We start from the raw sequence: 15,167 nt of genomic DNA on the forward strand, positions 1-15,167 counted from the left end.
GTGACAGTAGGTATGGGGTTCAGTGGTTAAACCTAAGTGTCCAGCACATTTGGGATGCTCTAGGGTATCCAAGAAACCCATCAAAGGCTGGCAGACACGACACAGGTTCTACTGGAAGCCTTCTGGAGAAGTAGCAGAAAGCCAGAAGAGTACCGCTGGGCTTCTAAAATGACATTATACACCTACACTTAGGTACCTGAATGCTGCCCTGCGCTGCAGTAAACAATACTCTTTAACAGAGGCTAGGACATTTTGTGGTTGATGAAGAAAAGTGATGTGATGTTATTCATTAACAGCTTTACTGCCAATGCTGGGACACTTTCCAAATGGCAAAAGGACACCCCGAGGCAGGACCCTGTAAGGTGTCCTTATTTGCCATCTCACTGACACCAAGAAGCACCTCAGCCTTCCCTTCCCTCCACTGCAGCCCCCTAGAAATACAGATGCCAGTCCTAGAGGGGACTGCAGCATCTCCCAAAATGCTCTGTATGGCTGACTGAAGATCCAGGACTTCAGGGCTGAGCTGATGCTTGCCAAAAAAAAAGGTCATGCTGGCTGCAGCTGGAGTAGGTCAGAGTCAGGCTTGATCACTATGTTGACAAGTCCTGCTGCCACAGTGACTCAGGAGTCCCTTTGCATTGCCCTCTGCTGCTAACCAACAGCAAAAAAAGGGAGACCATTAACCGAAATGTTTTTAAAAAGTGAAGGGGATTCAGGTGCCGTCCGAGACACACTGTGAGCTTCCTGAGATCAGCCTATATCCACCTTCATGTGAAGGTTCCATCTGGGACTTTACAACCTCCAGGCCACCTTCTGCATGTTCAGCAAGCATCATCTCAAGACAGGCAATGCGTAAGCAGGTCTGTTCTAGCTACGTGAAAACAAGCTATTTTTACTGCCCCAGGGCTTACTTGTAGAGGCCAGTGTCTCCCACGGGAAGTCTCACAGCTTGATAAAATACTGCTCTAAACCGGTCCAACCTCTCGGCCTCACCACATCCAGGGAAACCCTTTTCCTGGAGGTAACGCAATTCAACCTTCAGATGAGCTTAGTGTTCAGCTCCTCCTGGGAAGAAGCTGCCAATTGCTCCAGAAGTATGAATAGAGGCTTTTGCAAAGTGGATTACTGTCCACTAGGGAAATGAAACACATTTCCCTCCTCCCCACCTCCTTGCTATTGCATGCTGACTTGCGGCCAATGTAGCTGATGCTTTAAGCTGCAGCTCTTACCTGCAAGGCTTCCAGAAACCTGAAAGAGCCAAGCCTGCGGCCACGGGGAACCAGACAGAAAGTGGCATTGTGCAGCATTTCACGGTAATCATACCTAACAAGAACAGGGGAGAAAAGAGAAAATTCAATTAGCGGTGAGTGCTAGAGTAACTGGGCGTGAAAATGCAAACAGCTGTTGAGACACATCTGGATAAAATTATCCCCAACCAAGACTGCTCACCACCAGGTTAACTAGCTCCCTCCATTCACGTGTGTGTCAGCCATCTCCCCAGCTCCTTTTTGTTCATCCTCAGGAGCAACCACCATGGGAGAGAGCTGGGGAGAGTGGTAATGCAACTGAGAGGGAAGGAAATAATTTTGCCTTTGCAATAATCAGCCATTTTTATAAAAACAGGTGTGCATGGGTTCTAAAAACAAGCTTATACTAAGTATTTTGATACCCAAAGCATTGTTGCAGCACTTCTGTGACCCTGCTTTCTATTCAGATTTAGTCAAAGTCATGCACAAATGCATTCGTTTCTGCACAAGAGGTTTGTACAAAGCAAAAAATATTCAAACTATGCCAAAGAAACCTTCCCTTATCAAGCAGGCACTAAAAAAGGACGAGGGGTTACAATGAGTTGGTGGTTATTGTCGAGTGTGGTGAGAAGGATAAACTGCCAAATTTTGGCAATTAACCACATAGCTGCAATGACCCCTGCTCCTCTGAATTAAAATTTTAAGTGCTTATAGACACTCCTGGGTTTTTTTCCGATTCCATCAATCACCTCAAAACCATTCACCAAAACCACACATCAAATCCTAACAGTTTCCAGCCTGTTATTAGCTAATCGTACTTCTGGCAAACCCATGGAACTGTGAATGGCATCGACCTCGTCTGAGACAAAAGGATCCAGATTAAACACCCTCCATTCTCCAGAGTGTCCTGGACTCTGCAGACATATGTTATTTTGACAGTAACTTGTGGCACTGAAATTTTCTAACACTAATAATCTAATTTAACCATAGCCTGCAGGCAGAGCCATTTTTTTGTATGCATGTATATGTCTATGTATATACATATGTACATGATTATATTTTCTATATAAAAAACTCCAGATCTGCGTTTGTATTCTCACACAGGCCAGACAGATGGGAGTAAGCCAATTTTCAATTATAAGCTCCGTCTTTAGGAAGAGACATCTTGCAAAGGCCCATTTGCTTAAACAAGCGTGTATAGCTAATTTGCACAAGAAAAGGTCACTGTGAATGGATTAAGATTATCTGCACTGAGAGTAAAATAAAAACCCTCGTTGCATTAATTAAAACTACAAAACAGACTTCAAAGTACTTTTTTTTTTTTTTTAATCGTATCTCAACTTTGGTTAAAATACATATACATACATTCCAACTGAGTGGCAGCAATTTCTTTTTCTCTGTGTGGGATATTGATTGGCAGCCATGTCCCAGCTCACCAGCCAGCAGTGACACAGCACATGGGGGAAAATATTAGGAAACTGGAATACCAAAATAATAAAAAAAGTTGCCATTTTAAGGCATTCTTTTTTTACACACTGAGAGGTCTGAGGCTCATTGCTTTCACTGTATATTGCATGACAGAAAATGTTAATAAATACCAAAAATAGAATACCCCGTAGGGCTAGAATACGCCAGTCAGAAGTCCCCCATCATTAGCTAGCTAAAAAAGTAAAATCCTTTTAATACCCTGGAATGCAACAATATCCACGAAACGTCAATGACAGAACCAGACCACAAAGAAAAGCAGAGAACAAGGCCAGCACAAGTGAGTCCTCCATATGCTACTGACATCTTACATTGGGCACCTTTTCTTTCTTATCTAATTTGTGGATATTAGTATAGATTTACAAAGGAAATAAAAAGAAAAGGACTTTGTTGACCATTTCCCACCTGGAAACCAGTTAGCGTCTTGCTCCCATTTGTGCGTTTTAAAGCCTAACGTGTGATTTATTGCTGAGCTCTGGCATAGCACGGTTCATGGTCATCAAGCAATTTATCTACATCACACGTACGCAGAGAGCCTCATCCTAACCTTGATGTATGGGCACAAAATTTCCACTCACTTCAGGGAGAACGCGCAAATACAACAGGAGCAGACCAACAGTAAAGCAATATCCACCGAGAGCTGCTGCAGTGAATGAACTGCACCAGAGATTCTTCTCATGAACAAATTTCTCTGCAATTTCAACCCCAATATTTTAAGGTGACTTGACATGATCTTTGAGCACAGTGCTAAGGGACTGATTTCCAGTTTAATCCCCCTCAGTGACCACTGCAGGATCAAGCATCTATTTGAAAACCTTAAACACTAATGTGTTAATTTTACTCCTACTAGTTCATGGGTAGCACGCAAAGCAATGGGGACAACCTGCCTTAGCTGAAAGCCAGAAGATAGCCCAGTAGGTTTAAATACGAATTCAGAAACGCCTTTCACACAACACATGCAGCCAGCCACAAATACATAAACATCTCTGTCAACCTGCAAGCACAGCTTTGTAATTTGAAGCACTGCTTGCGGAGGAAATCGTTTACATGTTCAGAGGCGAGTCTGCAGCAGGGATCATTTCATGTATTTCTCAGACTGCCAGGCAGCATTCGGAGGAGACCTTGGCCACAAACACATAAGCTGGTGAATGAAGCTCCAGCCCATAGGCCGTGGGGGGTACAATAGGTGTCAGGGAAACTCAGTTTCAGATTCCTTCCCATTCAGCCCCGTAGGAACGACCCATGCAGCAGGAGGTTTGAGCTTTGCTGGTGTTTTGGCGGGGAGGGAGTATTTCTTATCAACAATTGGCATTTTTTTCCACATAGGAAGCATACACATGTCACCTGAAAGCATCTCTGCACTTCCCTTAACTCTGAGTTGAAATGCTTTCAGTGAAGTCAGTGAGATAATGTCTATGATTAAAGGTAGGTATCTGAGTTAAATCTTTGCTGGACTTAAAATTTCTCCTTCACTTGTCCAGGAGAGAAATCGGAGCTGATGCAAACATCCAGAAACACCCTCTCAGCTACAGGAGGACACTTGCACATTAAGTACTGACCTGGCAGCTATTGCAAATACCAGTATCGCATCAACGACGGGCTTGATTTCCCCACCATCTTCGCTAACTAATCTCAACAAGACCTCAGGGAGGCAATGAAGTATTATAACCCTGCTCACAACTGGAGGAGGGGCCTTAAGTTACAGAGAAAATAAAGTGTTCAGAAGAGGTTCTTCCAGAGCCGCTTCTTCTTCTTCTTCCCTGGCAATGGGGGTTATATCTGTTTTCAGAACTACTTATTTCCATTAGCCGGTAACGTCTGAAGATGGCCGGGAGATTTGTTATGGTCTTCCAGCTTGCATTGCTGTGGTTTCTGCAAACCCAGAGCTGCCAGCTTGTGGGGACAGTTCTGCATTACCTGCCTATCCAGACGCCCTCGTTTTACCCGGCTATGGAGGTTTTTCAGGCTCCACTTGCAGCTGAGGAATTGGAGCGAAGACCGTCACCGCGCGGGTGGCCGGCCGGGCACTTCTTCCTTACTTGTGCTGCTTCGGTGTCACGCTCCTTCTGGCGCTTTCCTTTCTTTTCTTTTCCTTTCCTTTACTGCTGGCAGTTAATCTTCCCGAGCATTTTACCATAGGAAAGCTTTGAGAGGAGTTCTCTGCTTTGCTCAGACAGTATTTATTTCCAGAAAGCTCCTGGTTTCCATGTTAGAAGGCTGCTGGGGAGACAGGGCACGCATGCTTATATTCCTGTATTGCTTCATTCTGCACGGTTGCACGGAGGTAACATTTTACTGCCAATTTTAGGGTCGGCTTGGCCTGGGCCTCAGCTGCATCATTCAAACATGTTAAAATCCAAAATGCATATGCCTTTAAAATGACAGTTGGGGCTTTAAAACTAAAATAGCTGCAGATTTAACCCAAAGCTGGCATCCCTCTGTAAGGATCAACAGTGTGTTTTATTAACTTTCAGGCTTCCTTCCGTAATGATTAAGTGCACCTTGTTCATAGCCAATACCTTTTTAGGCAGCATAAAAAAATAGCTCTATTTGTAATCAATGCTAATTTATTCACACTTTAATTGAAATATCCCCTCCCTGCTACCACCCATAGCTGAGAAAACATGTTCGGCCCCATCTATCATGCAGGTGTGAACACTGCAACGTCGTGTGGGCAATTATCCGAAGCAAAAACGCTGCTCAGCCAAATGCTTTTACCATTTTAACTTCTTGATCCAACACATTGCTTCTGTCTTTCCCCACCCCACCCCCTTTTTTTTTTCTTCTGATGTGCCGACCTTGTCAATCAGCACATGGATTAGAGGGCTGCTTGGGATTCCTGGTTCACCATTATCCCAAGGAGCCCAGGCAGGCTGCAGAGGCTCTGCAGTGACTAATCAGCCATGCCATACATTCCTTCTTACAGCTTAAGCATTTCCCCATGTCACTACACTTAAAAGATTATAAACTAGCCTGGGAAACATTTTCACTACAAATTTTAATATAAACTATCTTTTTCCAAAGCCACATCATCATGACCATTGATTGAAGAGAAGTCTAAAAAGACATTGGCTGTTTAGACCAGCAGATATGTCCAGCTACCCAGATGTAATGATTATCATACTTTATGCAGCTATATGTCACCTGTCATGTAGGAATCACAAAGTAGTGTACATATTTTCTTATCTAATCCTCTGAACACTGATACGGGATTCATCACCACTCCCATTTCCTAGATGGAAAACCTGAGATACAGATGACTGGTGGCTTCTCCAGCAGCTAGCCAGACCTTGGGAATGTTAACCCCGGCATCCTCACCTGCCTCCCTCCTCTCTGGTGATACAGCTGAAAACTAGCTGTATGTTATAGCTATCAAAATTCAGATGGAAATACAGGAGCAGAACCCAAACCAAATACAATGAGTGTAACCCAGCAGTACATATTTTAACAGTGCCACACATAATTCATCTTCTGAAAGATGCTGGAGCTCATCTTTGGCAGGGAGTATCAGCACATACCACCGTAGATGTCAGATGGGACTGGAGCTATTTTTTTCTTTCCTGAGCCAAAAATTGAGATGGCACTTAACCAACTATGTCCAGGGCTCCCTCCCTGAATCTGCAAGCTCACAAACCCAGGCTGCATCTGCTAAAAGTCCCTGCATCAGTTCAAGTGCTACAACAAAGACAGATATTAAACACCTACAATGCAAGGCTAAATGGCAGAGCGTTTCCCAGTTTTCCAGTATGTTCAGTTTCAGCTATTAACCAATTGGCCAGTTTTCTGTGTGTGAATGCTTAATGCTGATGGTTCTGAACTACTGGCTGGAGAGCCTGAAAAGAAACCCACTGTGTCACACAGAACATCTTGTTGCTTGGTTTCCATTAAGGTATGTTGGCTTTTAAATAAACTGTCAAATAAAACTTGGCATTGAAAACACCAAGTGAGTAACTGTCTTTGTAGAAAAGCTGACAGCTCAGCTGTGCGTTAGATAGATAGCTGCCCAAGACTGAGCTCAAAAGGCTAACGCATCCTACTTGGAAGGGTGCCGTCGCCATGAACTGCTTGCTTTTGGATTTACGGCTGCGCAATGCTTTGGGGTGATCTTAATGCCGGTTAACAGGCTACTGGCTGGCAGTTCATCTCCCTCTCCGCAAGTGCTGGTTCTAGAATTAGAAAGTTTGGAGGTGCAAAAACATAATTGGAAAACTTTTTTTTCCCCTGCTTAAAGGGCTAATTGATTTCACAGGTGTTTAATTATCATTTGCTGTGAGATAATACCTTGTAGTGCCATAAAAAATGGATTTAATTTTCGAGTGCTTGCAAAACCATTGCCAAAGCCAAGTTAGAGCTAAAGCTAGATAATTATTCTATAAATCAAACACACTGCCTCCTTTCTTTGAAATTTTTAATACTTGGCTATAATGATATCTGACGACCTTGAAACTAACATAAAAAGGATTTTCTTGCCAAGTGCTGAAAGGCAGCCATTGGAGTATTTCTTTCAGCCTGGTTCATTACTGCAGCTGCCACCGCCATGCTGCCCTGGCTGCAGGATTCCAAGGGATGCTATGGTCTAAGTACAGCAGCAGCATGTGTGAACAGTGATTTCAGCACACAGGTAATGGCCAAGTACAGGTATGAGCATGTACCCAGTCTGAAAATGGTGCTAAATTAATGAAAATCCTGCATGATTCTTCTAGGCCTGGCAATGGATATGGAACTCTGCAAACATTCAGCAACTAATGTCAAGGTACAACTGTTTTCTCTTTTCCATGCCAGCATCTTCTTTTAGTTCAGAAGGTTGGATTAACAAAGAACAGGGAAGTAGAGTTTTCACTTTAATACACTGCTAAAGGAACTTTGTTACAGTTAAGATGGACAGTAACCATTGAAATTTTAATCATCTTTAAACTCTTCAGTGACATCATAGTTGGATTCAGTTCACTCCAATATTATGCACAGAAACATTTGGATACACAAGCCATTAAAGTCAGTGTATATTCTAACAAATAAAAATGCCCTAATGATTTTTGCCTAAATATTTACACGGATGCCCTGTGAATCTATATGGTGCATGCAAAGCACACACAACATTTGGACTGCCAAATACTATCCAACTGGCTCCCAGTGTGGCGGTTACACCACCTAGAACAAGTAGTCTTATACAGTAGCAAATGCGGCCTCACCAACATTATTTGATGTTTAAAGATAATTGCTTATTTAGCAAGTGTGCCAGAGAGGGTTCGTAAGTAGCGTGTCAGAGGCAAACCTTGCCAAGGTGCCTCTCTAGACAGTGTTACACCCCAGTTACCAGCAACCTGCTAATAGCATCATGTAACGCCTCTTCTAAAACCAAGTCCCGGCTCCTGGGCTTTGAAGTCCTCTTAGAGCGCCTGTTTTCACAGCAGCACCTCGCTGTGCTGGCAGCAAGAAAACTCACAACATGCCTGAATAAGAAAAGCCCATGAGGAAGCAAATGTACCACTCACTTGTATCTTCCGACAAATGTAAATGCAGCACCACATATTGTGAATTCAATACCCTCTAGGTCGGTGGGAAAGCATTGAAAATGCTGATGCTTGCACGCACAGATGCACACACAGGAACACACATGCGCACAGCCACAGGGTAAGATTTTATGTGGACCGACCTCCCCTGCCACGCTCTCTGAAGTGACATAAATGTTGTGCCCGTCTGGCACTTACTGCCCATCAAGCTGCTGGACCCTTACAAGGTAAAGATAAGACCAACCTGTTAAGATGATCCAGGGGTTCAGGCAGGCTCTTTCCAACAGGATTCTTCCAACAATAAATTACACCAACACTTTGCATCATTATGGTACCTCTACCTTGCCATTTTCTGGAGATCACAAACTCCATTTTGAATATTTTAATATAAAGAACCTCAGCATGCTAGCAGGAGAACAAAGCAGCATCTCTATTTCACTGATGGGGAAACTGCCACGCAGCCTGAACTTGGGCTTCATGTACTCAGCCTTGTTCCCCAGTACTCTGCATAGAAAAATGCAGGAGTAAGTTGAAAGTAGTATCTAACTCTTGACAGTGTGCTTTGTTTCAGTGTGCTCAGTGTCTCAACAGAGAAGTAATACCCTGGGTTGCATCAAAAGAATCGTGCCCAGCAGGTCGAGGGAGGCGATTCTGTCCCTCTACTCCACCCTGGTGAGACCCCACCTGGAGTACTGTGTCCAGCTCTGGGGTCCTCAGCACAGGAAAGACATGGACCTGTTGGAGCGGGTCCAGAGGAGGGCCCTGAAAATGATCAGAGGCACGGAACACCTCTCCTATGAAGGCAGGCTGGGAGAGTTGGGGTTGTTCAGCCTGGAGAAGAGAAGGCTCTGGGGGGACCTTATTGCTGCCTTCCAGTACCTAAAGGGGGCTTGTAAGAAAGATGGAAAGACACTTTATACCAGGGCCTGTAGTGGCAGGAAAAGGGTAACACTTCTAAACTAAAAGCGGGTAGATTAGATGTAAGAAACAAGTTCTTTGCTGTGAGGGTGGTGAGGCAGTGGAACAGGTTGCCCAGAGAAGTTGTGCATGCCCCATCCCTGGCAGTGTTCAAGGCCAGGTTGGATGGGGCTTTGGATGGTCTAGTGGAAGGTGTCCCTGCCCATGGCAGGTAGGTTGGAACTAGGTGATCTTTAAGGTTCTTTCCAACCCAAACCATTCTATGACTCTATGATTTTAGTTTTTAAAATGGGGATATTATATTCTGTCCTTCACAGAGTGACTTTGTTCGGACTTTAGCCTTCTCCTAGTAGTGAAGCAGTGTCAAACACTTGTCCTAAATAGCCCCATCTGGTCCCATTAACCAACCTCACATGCTGTGACAGTACAGCTGTGAACATCTTTGGGGTAATTTCCCATTGCAAAGCCAGTTTTCTTACTCATTTATTCTCTAACTTTAAAAAAAAAAAAAAAGCCCACGACTGGAATTTCAGTTATTAAAGCATCAGTTTGGATTAAAGACCCAAACAAAGAAAAATCCATACTGCATTTTCTGAACAAAGCAGCAAATTTTAGCTCATCTGCCACCCACTCTAATTTTGAGATTACAGGACATACCTGGAAGTCTCAGAGTGCGGAGAAATAAAAGACTTATTGTGAGATCTCTCACCTGTCAACACTTGCTGTCTCTGAAGCCGATGATTCCCTCCTGCCTGTCAAAAAAATAAGGCCTCCAAATCTTTCTTAATTATTTTTAAATAGCTCTTTATTGAAAACTTGAGGTTAAAAATGCTGAAGAGGATCAGTTTTCTAGAGTTTCATGCTTCAGTATCTGGGGCTACTGAATGTTTTAACTAACCTAGAAAGAGAAATGGTTGATTACAAGCCCTGGATGGTAAAATGTGAATAAAATAGTGCCCTGCACCCATATATGCCACAGTCAAATAACTGGACCCAGCAGAGTCCAGAGGACTCTGACATAAAGAACACTGTCCTCTCCATTAAGCTGCCTGTAGGACTGGGACTTCAGCAGGATAGTAGAGAAAGTACAAACTCCTGAAGATTGAATTAGAAGGGGTTATCACTTCTATTCTTGCTTTGAATGTCTGTCTGAGCTCTTTACCAAACGATTTAGAATAGTCCTTATGAAGCTTATCATTTTCTATTCAGCTCCACAGATTTTCCCATTACGGCTATCGAGCTCCTAAGTGGCTTGTTGGCATCTTTAAAAGTTATAGTCCTCCAGACACAACATCTAAAAATGGAAAGCAAAGATGATGTGCAATACTGGCTCTAATTATGCAGGAGTTCATTTCTATGAATGACTGGATTTGTTTCAAAAAAAAAAAAAAAGAGGGACTTTACACAGGAACTGCTGGCAGAGCCCCATGTTGTCTAGGCATGCTGACCCAAAATGTGATCATGCTTGGAGGAAAAATTAGTTCAGCAAACCCATGGAACGACTTTGAACGAAATAGGGAAGTGATTTATTTTTACTCATAAGAAGTCAGCTGCAGCTTAGTCCCCAGGAGTGGTAACACCACAAGATATCTAGATACTTCAATATTTTGGTTGTTTATTAGTTCTCATATTTGCCTTCATCTCAGGATCTCAAAGTATTTTCTTCCTCCTTTCTATGAGCCAAATCTACCTCAAAAATACTAGTAAGACACAAAGTAGGGGGGGGAAGAAAAAGAACCCTAATTCCGTGTATTTTGATTTTGTAGCACTGAACTTTAGGGTGAAAACCCAGCACCGTTACAGTCCAGGGTGGGTTTCCACTGACTGACAGTGGGTGCTGATATTCTGGACTTAATGAGGACTGATTTCTGCAGTAAAGCAGTGCAGAAGTGTGAACTGTGGTAGGGCAGGGAACTCTGCAAAATTTTTCCCTATTGCAGTCAACAGTGACTATTAAAATAATTTTCATTTTCTAAGAGAGAGAAAAGAGGAGATAGCAGGAAGAAATATAAAAATGCACTGATAATTGTTTTTCAGTGATGCCTCCCATTACTGTCCTCAGTTTTGTTAACATAAAGCTAAGTCAGGCCACCCCATGTGCAGTTTGAGAACTAGGACTGTGCTTCACAGAGTGGTCAGGTAAAATGGGATCTGCCACTCTGCAGATCTGCTCCTTCTCTGTGGTTGCTCACTTCTGCTGACTACCGTAAAATCAAGGTTTTCTGTTATTTGCTCTTCTCAGCAAAAAAGACAGCTAGAACAAGAACATGGCTCCTCTGCATCTCTGCATCACCCAGTCCCCTTCGAAGCCGAACTCTCCCCTCCTCCTGAGCCAGTGGAAAACGTGAGCCGCATGCCATTAAGTGTAAGTTTAGAATTGCAGCTGCCTTTTGTTAGGTGGTTTTTACCTTTTATAGGGTTGTTTAGGCAACTCCAGTGGTCTTCAGTTGACGTTACGTGAGATCAAGCTGACTATTCCATTCAGTAGGGCTGGAGAGAGTCTTACCCACTTTCAACGAGACAAGGGGTAGTGGTTTCAAACTGAAAGAGGGTAGGTTTCGACTGGATATAAGGAAGGAATCTTTTACATTGAGGGTGGTGAGACACTGGAACAGGTTGCCCAGGAAAGTTGTGGATGCCCCATGATTCAAAGTGTTCAAGGTCAGGTTGGTTGGACCTTTGAGCAACCTGATCTATTTAAAGATGACCCTGTCCGCAGCAGGGGGGTTGGACTAGATGATCTTTGAAGGTCCTTTCCAACCCAAACCTTTCTATGGTTCTATGATTGCCCATGGTGGCACATGGGACTTTTAGGTCCCAGCCTGAGCATGCAAAATTGCTGTCTACAAAACCCCACAAGCACGTTTGCATCCATGCATACTTATATGTACACACTTCCGCACTACTTACAAAGGACTTTCATCTGGAAACCACTGATGCATGTGCATATCCTTCTTCTCTTGCCTGACCCTGCCCTGACACACAAAGAACCTCACATGTGATTTTTGCAAAGTTACTTTTTCAAAAATCAAGGCCCATTTTGAGAACAAAATTAGAGGAATAACCAACCAAAGCAAACTGGAAAACTTGTTTAGAAGGAGAGCTCTTCTCAAGCATGCAAAGCGAGTCTTTTGAAAACTAGTCTGCAAATGTAAGTGCCAAACACTATCTAAACCAGACCATATCACAACTCTGAGCACCGCTTTTCAGTTTGCTCCTAAGAGTCACAGGGAAAACATGTTCCTGCTGATGGTGAATGCCTGACTGCTTGCATTTGTAGCCCTAATGCATCACCACAGCGTCAGGCATCTGAGCTACATCAGGACCAATCCTAAGAGATGGAGACGGTGCTTCTCGGTCCCTATTGACACCCACTCCTGCTCCTGGCGCTCAGCACCACACAGAATCATCTGTTTCGCTTTTTTAGCATTTCTGCCCCGCTGGGCAGTGTCTGCCTGAACGTGCTACGTCTGTTTGCGAGCTAATACATTATTTACACAAGCTATTCAGGCATAGCAGCAAGGATATAAAACATTTATCAACAAAGGGACCAGTTTGTCATTTTAAAATAATTATGTTTCTTTAAAGAAACCAACAAATTCAGTTGTCTCAGAATTATTTATTAGGTTGCGCAGGCTTGAAAGGACTCTCTTTTGGAGGGAGGAGTCTCCACTCCAAATAAAGCTTTAACCATGAGAAATTTTATACCTCAGCAAGGAAACCTCAAGCTCACAGGTTTCAAAGCCAGAACACTAATGAGAAGCACAGGTCAGGTTAGGCGTATGGTAGCACCTTCTCCTGTGGTCTGCCAGACACTGAAACACCCCAAATGAACTGTGGGGTGGCAGGGCAGGGAACTTCCAAGTGTATTTGAATTCTGCTCCACTGTCAGTAGCTGGAGCACACCTACACCGCATCTAGACCTAGGAGCAGCTCTACCAGCCCCAGCCCTGGCGGGATACAGCCAGGCATCTCCTGGAAAGTGTGCAGGGCCAGCCTGGCAAAAAAGCCCTTTGCTCTCTGCCTGCTCCCTGCCCTGCACTGCGTTTTCATACCTCCTTCAGCAATTCAGGCACAAGGACAAATGGAGAGGGAAAGGCATCGGCATGCAAGTGCTCAGATCAGAGAGAGACCTGTGATCTGGTGTGCTTTGCAGATTGCCAAGGAAAACATGACTGTCCAGACAAAAGGGTTTACAAGGCGATGCCAGCAGTGATCAGATTAGTTGGAGGAACAACGGCTCTTTGGCCAAATGCTAACAGCCAACAGATGGGGTGGAATGATGTTGACTGTAAGACAGGCCATGTGATAACACAGTGCAACATGCAACTGGGCTGCTTTTTTATACAGGTGTGTTAATTTTGATATAAGTTTTAAAATACTTAATTTTTTTTTTTTTAACTGTCCAGTCATAAACACAGAGTAGGTACAAAGCCATCCATAAGGAGGCTTCTGTATCAGGGTAACTTCACCTTCCTACCTCTTATAAACCATAACTGCAGCACCCTGCACTGGTGGGAGAACAGGCTGCACAGTTCCCACCTGAGTCTGGGTTTTGTGTGCCGTGTACCCAAGGGGTAAAAATGAGACCATGAGCAATCTCTGCAAACTTCCGAGCAGCTGTTCTCCCCCAGCTCCCTCTCTCAGACTCCAGATGGACTGCGATACAGGCATTTTCCTACAGCAGTGCCTCAAATCATGTGTTAGGCGCGTCAGCAATTTCTGCTGACATCGGAGGCTAAAAAGGTGCAGACCTGGAGCAGGTTTTTTGGAACATCCTCATGCAGCACAGGCATCTATTACATACTGTTTAAAAGACTATAAAATGTAGTAAACCAAAATTCTTTGTAATGCTTGGCATCTGAAACAAGACTTTTTACCTTAGAAAGGAGCAATTCTGTAAAGGATTAGAGGGTCACTGTGGACAAGCAGCTCAAGGCTGTTACAGAAAAGCAAATGAATCCTTAGATACATCAACCACATTGTACTCACAGGGAAGAAGTTGTCCCTGTGTACCCGGAGTTGGTGAGGCCAGATACCAGAAAACATCCAGTGCTAATACCCCCCCATTTTAGAAAGATGCTGAATAACTGAAGACAGAGAAAAGGGACAGAAAAGTTATTAAAGGGATTGTAGTAAATACCCTTCTGAGAGAGACTTAAAGACCTCAGCTTGTTCAGCTTATCAGGGAGAACAGGAAGAAGCGGCTTGATCACAGCATGTAAGTGGCACTACAGGGAGAAAAAGGAAAGGAACCGAGAGTTCTTCAACCTGCTGAAAAAGGGCGTAACAAGAATCAAGAGGTGGAAGTTAAAAGTGAAACAAACATCAACAGAAATCTGTACTAATGCCCCAGCACCGAAGGTATTTTAACCACTGAACCAAATTGCCATGAAAGATGGTGGCTCCTCCATTAAGCGATCTCTTGAAATCGGAAGCGAGTGCTTTGCTGGAGGATATGCTATAACTCATCCTGCTTTACTGGATGCAGCACAGGGGTAAAGCGGGTGTTACAGAATGGGCTGCAGGGCACAGGAGATCAGACAGAGTAATCTCCTGGTCCATCTGGCCTTCCATTTTCTGTAAAAGCTACTAGTATCTGGTGTTTTCTGATCATCCTGAGCACAAAACCTCTACCTCCAATATTCCATCATGCAAACTCAATCCAATTAGATTAGTACTGAAATGCACGGGGACATGAAAAGGGACAGTATCTTCTGATAAGCAACCCACAGCACTACTTAGATCATTTTACTAGAGTTACAATAAATTCTGTAAGACAAAACAATAACAGACTACACTTGATAACAAATAACCTTGAGGATTTTTGCTACTTCAGACCAACACATTCAACTTACTCAAAAACTATTTATCTGATGAATGGGACAGTTTAAAAAGTCTGTATTGTTGTACAGAGATCAGTATTACATTTCTATAGATCTCAGTTGGTTTCGCTCCTATAAAACTCTTCATATGACTTTCCAATCAAAGTACTAAGTGAAAAGGT

At 43.5% G+C, this 15,167-nt stretch overlaps 1 protein-coding gene across 1 annotated transcript in view; it reads right to left on the reverse strand.

The window, feature by feature from the left end:
• Positions 1 to 15,167, reverse strand: part of EXT1 (exostosin glycosyltransferase 1) — a 181,263-nt gene that overhangs the window by 24,898 nt on the left and 141,198 nt on the right. Inside the window, exon 2 of the mRNA XM_049824725.1 lies at positions 1,230 to 1,323. Coding sequence (XP_049680682.1) covers positions 1,230 to 1,323 — 94 coding nt within the window. The remainder of the gene's footprint in view (positions 1 to 1,229; positions 1,324 to 15,167) is intronic.

The sequence above is a fragment of the Accipiter gentilis genome, chromosome 2 (assembly GCF_929443795.1).
Source record: "Accipiter gentilis chromosome 2, bAccGen1.1, whole genome shotgun sequence".
Classification (NCBI taxonomy): Eukaryota; Metazoa; Chordata; class Aves; order Accipitriformes; family Accipitridae; genus Astur; species Astur gentilis.